Here is an 8,250-nt window from a genome sequence, read left to right as displayed (position 1 = left end):
CAAAGCAGGGTCCAGGCTGCCCGGTCCCCTGCGCTACCCGGGGGAGCGGGAGGTGCGAGGGGTAGGGAAGGTTGCCAGGGCGAATCCAGGCAAAGCCAAACCGAAGCTCCACCAAAAGCAAGGAGCAGAAATGAAAGTTTCGAAATAGCATCCAAACAAGCGCCAAGGACCGGACCGAACGGAGCTCTCCGCCTCGCACCAGCCCTGGATGCTGCATCCGAGGGGCTGCGCCAGGGATGTGAACCCCCCTGCCCGCTGCATGGAGAGGGGTAAAGCCACGGAAAAGCCTTGTTATTTATTTATTTATTGCAAGCAATGTATGGGTGACACCCAGAAGGCATCTGAACCCTGAAAAAGAAAACCACAACGAACCACCTCTGGACTCAAATGAGAACGAGAAGAATGAGACAGCAGCCTTGACCCCTACACTGAGAGGAAGGTGAGCAGAAAGAAAGAAAGAAAATACAGAAAAGCCATGCAAGCACCAAACCTGTAGATTACTGCAGGTCTTTTTTTTGCATCACTGAGGACCAATATTTTACTGACAGCCATGCAGCATAAAGGCATCATGCTGATTGTGTTCTTGGAATATTTTATTTCTGGCCATGGGGAAACAGGTAAGCAAAATAAATCAATATTGTCATTCTGGAACAATTTATCCTAAGTTTAGCAAGGGGAAAGGGGTTATAAATCAGCTCTGTTTGTGAAAAAAATTTAAAATGTCAGCATCCTTATTTTAGATTGGATTTTTACAAGGAATCTGCATTAGTCAATATATACAAATATTTCTTATTCCTTGGAATACACAGCTTTATAGTTCAGCCTCCTTCCCAAGACTTATCATGGAATGTATAGGTTTGTGCATCCTTAAAAGAAAAAAAGTGTGTTATTTTTGCAAACAAAAGTAAGAGAGAAAGAAAGAAGTAGGTGGATTGAGATGTGCTGGATATTTGTTTTGAGGATGAAACACTGCCTTCCTAGGCAGGACAAGAGTGAAATGACAACATCCTTGGACAGCATCACTGTAGGAATCTGAATTATTCTTTGTTAACTTAATATTGCATCATTAAAAATCAGAGACACTGCTTAGGAATTCCTTTATCCAAGACAGTCCATTCATTCAGTGTAGTCCCTGACTTAACAGTTAACATGCAGTGGACAGGATTAAATTAGTGTTAAAGAAAAATGGATTAGGACAGAAAGAGAAGTTGATTAGTTGTATGTGTATATGTGGGTGTACAAATCAGCATATATAGGAATGATACAGCTGTAATGGTATTTACATAGGGTCCTAAAAATACCTGGATTATGATGGAGACAAATTCCTTAAAGCAAAGGAAGCAAATAATTAAATTTTTTTTGCTTTCTGCTGTGGTTTACTACATCTTTAAGTTTAAAAGGGATTAGTTACAAAGATCAGGTCAGAAAAATAAAAATAAGTATTGACATACATCCTTGGTGACTTTTCCTTTGAGGTATTGAATTGGGATCTTTCTTCCTGTACAGGAAAGCATATCAGTGGTTTAAATTTCACCTGTGTGCTCAGAGTATTAGGACAGGAACAACACTCTTCATGCAGTGATTTGAAAGCAATTGAATTGCTCAGCTAGCCTGCAAGCTCCAGTAAAGGCAGAAGCAGATCAAGTGGATTCAGCTCAGATTATGCCCTAGCTAGCAGCTTTCTAATACCAGACAGCAGATTTCCATAACTGCAAGAGATATTTTCTTAAAAACTGAAAACAGCTCATAAATTTACAATCCTGTCACATTACCCAGGAACTCATCTGGGAAAAAGGCTGTCTGTCACAACATGACAGGGAATGAGGGAAGGGAGGACATGTGCCTGAGTCCTCTTAGTGTTGTATTCTGGGCATTCACTAGTTTGTCAGGCTAGGACTCTCCCTATAGCTGCATATGTCGGCACACAAGAGAGGTTACAGATAGGTCTTGTAAAATTGCTGTCACTGTGGTGGAAGGCAGCCTGTTACAAACTAACCTGAATTTGCTCTGCATCCAACTGACTAAGTGGAAAAGAATCTTCAAGGAAATGCAGTCCCCAGCTGACTGCTTGGAAAGTGAATTTGAAGGGAGTGTGTTCTGTATGAAGCTAAACTCACACAGAGTAATGGCGTAGGTCATAGTGAATAACTGCAAAATAGCTGGATATTGAAGGTGATGACACTAAGGATTGAATATTGAAGGTGATGCTGTCCCTTTAAATAAATATATGGTGCTTGGTCACAAACCATCAGCCTGTGAAAGCACAAAGGTTACCTTGTTACATTTTTAGCTCTCTTTTTTGAGCTGAGAGGTGTACAGGGAAGAATGTTTTTGGCATACTTCATTAGCCTGTACAGTAAACTCCCTTTTCAGTCACATAGGTGAACCCTTCTGGTCAGAAGTGAAACAAATTGTTGGGGCAGTACATGATGCCTAATATTTGTTGGGAGTACAATATTTACCTTCTGCCTTATCTGTGCAGAAAAGACAGCCTGGGTTGTCCAGACTGGTTCCTCAGATCTATAAATATCATGCCACGGGGACAAAACAGCAAACAAACAAAAATAAATTTAAAAAACCGCCTTACTGCTTAGGTAAGAGCAGTCACATAGGGTTTATATAGTAAGATGTGACACTTGGATGATACATCTCCTAGTCTTATGCAGGTGAAGGGCTCCCCTCAAATAAACTCTGCACTGATCTGAAAACTCTTGCATATTGGGACAATTAATGGGACTGACAACAGCTTGAGCTCCTGCTTCAGCCCCAGAGCTCCCCATGCAAACAGTGCCCCAGGGAGCAGCACCTGGGCCAGCTCTGCTCCCAAGGAGAGCCCTGAAAAAGAGGTTGTGATGTGGTCAAAAGTGGCCATTTCTACCATCAATCTTAAAATCAATTCCAGGATCTCATTATCATCAGGGTTTGGTTTCATCTGGTCTGGGGTTATTCAGCTCATCTGCACATGAAGATGTAGGTGTTGCTGCTCCAGAAGGGATGCAGACAGGCACACTGCAACTGGCCACACTGGAAGAGAGCCCTGGCCTGGAAACTTACTCTTCTGACCTGACCATGCTTCAGGTCATGAAGACATCTGCGTTCCATAGCATATTCTGAAATTCACCACTGGTGTATTTATGGAGGCTGCTCACTAGCTTGTCGTCAGGGCTATTTTAGTGCATAAATACGTTAGGCTACTCATAAATGGATGAAAACTTGCTGCATGTTGGCCCTAGACAAACCAAAGGACTGTGCAGCACTTCTGTTGTAACCAGTGTTAAAGGCTAATGTTGTAGGTCTGACTAATAAAAACTTGAGCAACTCATCTCCCCAGTGTGGTTAGCTTTAACATAACATTTAAACATTTTTGGTTATTAAGAAAAAGTTAAACAGATATACAACAAGTGAAATCCAGGTTGGATATACATGCTGGAACTGCTCCATCATAAACGCAGCAGAAGATGCCCAAAGGTTTTACTGTTTCTCAGACCTCTGACATTTGCTTTCCTGTCTCACTGTTGGAGACTTGAACACACAAAATCCTAAATTTGCATATGGAAAAGAAATAAAAATTCCAATTCAAATCACTTAGAAAATATTAGGCATCTTTCCAGTCACATCAGCAGGCTTTGGATGAGTTGCCATATGACTTTTCTTCTGTTGAGTATCCAATGGAGGGTGAAGAAAACCTCTGAAAGGAATTGAACCTGCTTTTAGTTAATGTTTGCAATGTTCTGTTGCATTACACGGTTCTGAAGTAAGAGATGTCTGTTTGAAATGGTGTCCCAGGAATATCAATAGTATGACCTCCCTTGAACTGTATGATTCCCTAATCATCAGACAACACCATTGTTACAACACGTGCTGGGCATGTGCCATCGACCTGCCACTTTGTGGCACAGCTCTGAGGGACTAGAAAACAAACAAATAAACTAATCATACCATTTATGGGGCCAAGACATCCTCCATGGAGTAAAAGCTAATCAACTTCATAATAACATGCAATGCCCATGCGGAATCAAACTGTTTAGTCCTTTATGAATTATTCAGTGAGCCCTCCTGGCAGTTGGGGTAAGTTGTTTGTTGGCCTGGCTGCTGTTTCTCTTCTGCAGCACTCTCCCCTTGTTGTCCAGATTCAACATTTCGTGTTGTTTCCACAGAATCAGTGAGTGATGGACTGGCTGCACTATCCTTGTGGCCAAGCAATGTCCTGCCAATTGATTTCTTTAAATACAAAGCTTTTAATCGACTGCAGATTTTGTTTTCCAATCTCTCTCCTTCTCTCAAACTCCCTTCTGCTAATTTGCACTTTGTTCTTCTCCCATTTTCCTAATGACACAGCAGTTCAGGCAGGAACTGTTTATTGATGTTGCTGCATTAGCAGGCAGAGCAGATAAACCTTCTTGTGACTGGTGTTCAGGAGAACAAACATCTTTCTTTTCCAGGTTCAAATAAAAACAGCTAAAAATCTCAATGCAAGGCCAATAGCCCATTTATGGGAATTATAAAAAGCTGCCATTCCCTTTCAAATATGTTCCCTTTTTTTCCTTTCTCACATTCTTCTCTGCAAAGCTTCCCCTATCAACTTCTTCAGGTTAGAACTCCAGCATCCCATTTCCTCTAAGAAGCCTTCAGTGGTGTAATCCATCAATAGAGATGGACTTTCTTTTAATTACATGGTATATTTATCCATAATCATCCATAATCCAGTAGCATTTGTAACACATACCCATTCTTAATCAAAACTAAGTAACCTGACTCTTGTCAAAACTGATGCTTGTCCAAAGCCCAGTTGTAAGACCAGTCCCACTGGTATTCTCCGGAGGTGAGGATGACACCTTTGTGCAGCACTGAGCAAATTCACTTAATACTGAATCTACTTTAAAGCCAGAAATTGCTGTGCTTTCCTTATTTCCAGTAGTTTTTACCAAACAGCTTGGACTTGAACCTAAATGCCACTTGCAAAGACATTCTTGAGGCATGCAGCTCATTATATTTTTTGCTTACCTACAAGGATAGATTTATCTTTATTTTTAGAATTCCACATGACTCAATGAAATTCAGCCTCCAGAGCACACAAAAATTTGGAATTTCAGATGCTCTGAAAAAAGGAGGAAGCTCTAAACAACTTCTGTGAAAACCTGAGTCCCCTGTCAGAACAAAAAGACTCAGAGACATTGTGAAGAAACTCCTAGACAAAATCTCTGAAGCTCCTGGTGTTCCTCTGTACCTGTACAGGGCTCAGATGGAACAAGAAGTTCAAAATCACAAAGGAATTACATTGAAATGGCCATCAAGCTGTCAGGATGGTGTGAGGGCTTGGTGGAAGATCTCCAGTAGTGCTAAGAATCACCTGTTCAGTTGAAGGTGAGGAGCAAAGAACAGAACCAATGGAGCCAAACAGCCCCATCTTCTCTCCATTCCTCTCCAGCAACTCCTCATCTCTGTGCTGGCACAGGGAGTGGTGGTGGGATTGAGGAGGAGCAGCTTTCATCCCATTGATCTGAGGACTGTTAGGTGCACATGTAATTCACACACTGCTGCCCTCTGAGCTCTGCCAGTCTCCTAGGACTTCACTCCCAGCCCCTGGTGGAAGAACAACCTCCAGCAGGAGGAAACCTTTGTCTCCAGACAGCCCTTTCCCTGAGGCTGCTGCTTACAGTGTCTGTAAGGCAGGCACATATTAAGTCTGAATTGCATTGAAGGTGACTTCCATCTGTTTCTAAGACCAGTCAAGAGCATTTTTGGATGACCTGCTTCCTTGCTATCTGAAGTTTAAGACTACCTTACACTGTATGTAAGCTAAAATGGCAGACATCATTGGTCAGTGGGATTCAGTGGACATACAATAACTTTATTTTGTGTCCTAATCCTGGGAAGCAAAATGCATGAGGTGTTTTCCAAGACAATGTCCATCTCTAACGTTTCTTTCCTGGCCTGTGGGGAGATGTCACTGAGGAACTAAGGACAGAACCAACTCAGAGGCAAAACTGTGCATGCTGAACACATTTTTTCACTTTAAGCTTTCCTTTTGGAAAGAGGGATGTCACTTTCATTCAGCTACATTTACAATTTGAGTACTTTTATAAGACTGAATTGGAGACTCCTTTCTTTGACCTAACGTGATTTTAAAACTAATTTTACCTGAGGAAAGGTTGAATATAAACTGAGTAAGGATTTTAAAATTTGACCTAGAATGTTGAACTATTAGGTGACCTTTGAACTGCTCCTAGATTATCCAGGGTTTATGGTCATCCTATGTTTCATTGGAAGGGTCATTTCCTGTAGGACCTACAGCCAGTCACCTGACTTGTGACCTCTTGGATTAGATTTATGACCTTGCAAGGTCAGTCTTTAACTCCTTCTAGCATGTTATGTTGCAAAGAGGACATTGTAGGCAATTAGAAATGCAGTTTTCTCCAGCATGGTAATAAGGTTTTGGAATGAGCCTTAATTCCAGTTCACAAGACACTACTGATTTTCAAACAATATTGAGACTTTGTAGTTATCCCTGCCTTTTCTTAATTTAGAAATATGTAAATATATACACTGAAGATACCACAAATTTGCAAGTCTTTGCTTGGCAAACAGAATATAATCACCTACCTCCATGTCAAGGTATTTAAACAAACGAGAGGGAATTTTCAGCTCTGCTATGAATTGATAACTCCACCTGATCTTAACAGGAGCAGTAGAAACTCAGCACTCAGCTATGGAAGTACATGCTTTCTGTATGTGTTTGTATGTGTAATTAGAGTCTGTAATCTGTTGGGCAGGAATCATCTCTTCATGTACCTACAGTGCATACTCTAGTTTGACTTTGCTTTCTGATAACAATGAAGATAAATGCATTTAATAGATTCAGTCCTCCGATACAGAGCTTTACTAGAGTGAAAATAAGAAAACACAAGATTTCTCTGGTTAAACATAAAGTTCAATAGATGACACAACTGCATTTTCTGCAGAAATCAAAGTTAAGCACCATAAGTATGAGTTTTCTAAGGATCTCAGTTTCTGAGTTAGGCACCAAACATAAGAATGACATTTATTGAGAAACTACCTCAAAACTTTGTGTGAAATGATGAAATAGCTCTCCTTCACAGGAGTCCTCTAGGATGTCAGTCCCTAGATGAGGTCTCCAAACATTTGTATGGTCACCTGTGTTACACCCTGAGAACTATTTGAGAAATTCCACTTGTCATGTTTGTTTTGCCTGTCTTTCAGATCCCATGAGGCTACGAGCCCTCCGCTGTAACGGCCGTGCTTGCAACCCTCCAGTGGGGAACCTTGCAACAGGGAGGACACCAGTCACTCTCACCACCTGTGGCCAGAACAGTACAGAACTGTACTGCTTCTACCCAGACCAGAATCTCCTCCACCACATCTCCCATGGCTGTGGGCAGCCTCGCTGCACCAAATGCAACGCCAACCAGCCTGATAACTCCCATCTCCCTGCTGACATGACAGATGACTTCTTTGCAAACCCCATCTCCTGGTGGCAGTCTGCCCAAGGGGTACACAGGGAAGAAATCCGACTGGATTTTGAAACAGAATTCTACCTGACCCATGTTATTGCTGTGTTCAAGTCACCTCGCCCAGCTGCAATGGTGTTGGAAAGGTCCCGGGATTATGGGCAGACTTGGAGGCCCTACAAATATTTCTCTGTCAACTGTACAGCTACTTTTGGGCTCCAGGATGATCTCATTGAGGAAGGTTCCATGTGCACTTCCAGGTATTCAGATGCAGTGCCCTGCACCAGAGGAGAGGTAAGCAGTAACTGAGGTTTGCAGTAAGTTTAATGACAAACAGTTGAAGACTGCCTGAAAACCAGAGAGTGTGTGCTCAAAGAGATACTGTGCATGTAAAGTAAGAAAGGTAGCCCATACCCAAAGGCTTTGTGCTAAGAAAATAAAGGGGGGGGGGGGAAGAAGAGAAATTATATATCAGTGACAAGGAATGCAAATGCTTTAACAAATTTCTTTTATGAGAGCTGCACAGGATGGGATTAACGTTGTGAAATTTTACACTGCAAATGCCAATGCTCAAAGAGATACTGTGCATGTAAAGTAAGAAAGGTAGCCCATACCCAAAGGCTTTGTGCTAAGAAAATAAAGGGGGGGGGGGGAAGAAGAGAAATTATATATCAGTGACAAGGAATGCAAATGCTTTAACAAATTTCTTTTATGAGAGCTGCACAGGATGGGATTAACGTTGTGAAATTTTACACTGCAAATGCCAATAACTAGAATTCCA

General features: G+C 41.7%; 1 protein-coding gene across 1 annotated transcript in view; it reads left to right on the top strand.

Annotated features, from left to right (window-relative positions):
- Positions 1-550: 550 nt before the first annotated feature.
- LOC103797926 (netrin-4-like) overlaps positions 551-8,250 on the top strand; it is a 45,118-nt gene continuing 37,418 nt past the window's right edge. Inside the window, exons 1-2 of the mRNA XM_009070163.1 lie at positions 551-617; positions 7,222-7,763. Coding sequence (XP_009068411.1) covers positions 551-617; positions 7,222-7,763 — 609 coding nt within the window. The remainder of the gene's footprint in view (positions 618-7,221; positions 7,764-8,250) is intronic.

Source organism: Acanthisitta chloris, unplaced genomic scaffold (genome assembly GCF_000695815.1).
Source record: "Acanthisitta chloris isolate BGI_N310 unplaced genomic scaffold, ASM69581v1 scaffold19202, whole genome shotgun sequence".
In the NCBI taxonomy this organism is placed as follows: domain Eukaryota; kingdom Metazoa; phylum Chordata; class Aves; order Passeriformes; family Acanthisittidae; genus Acanthisitta; species Acanthisitta chloris.
Note: the sequence above shows the minus strand (reverse complement) of the source record. Positions and strands in the feature narration are given on the sequence as shown.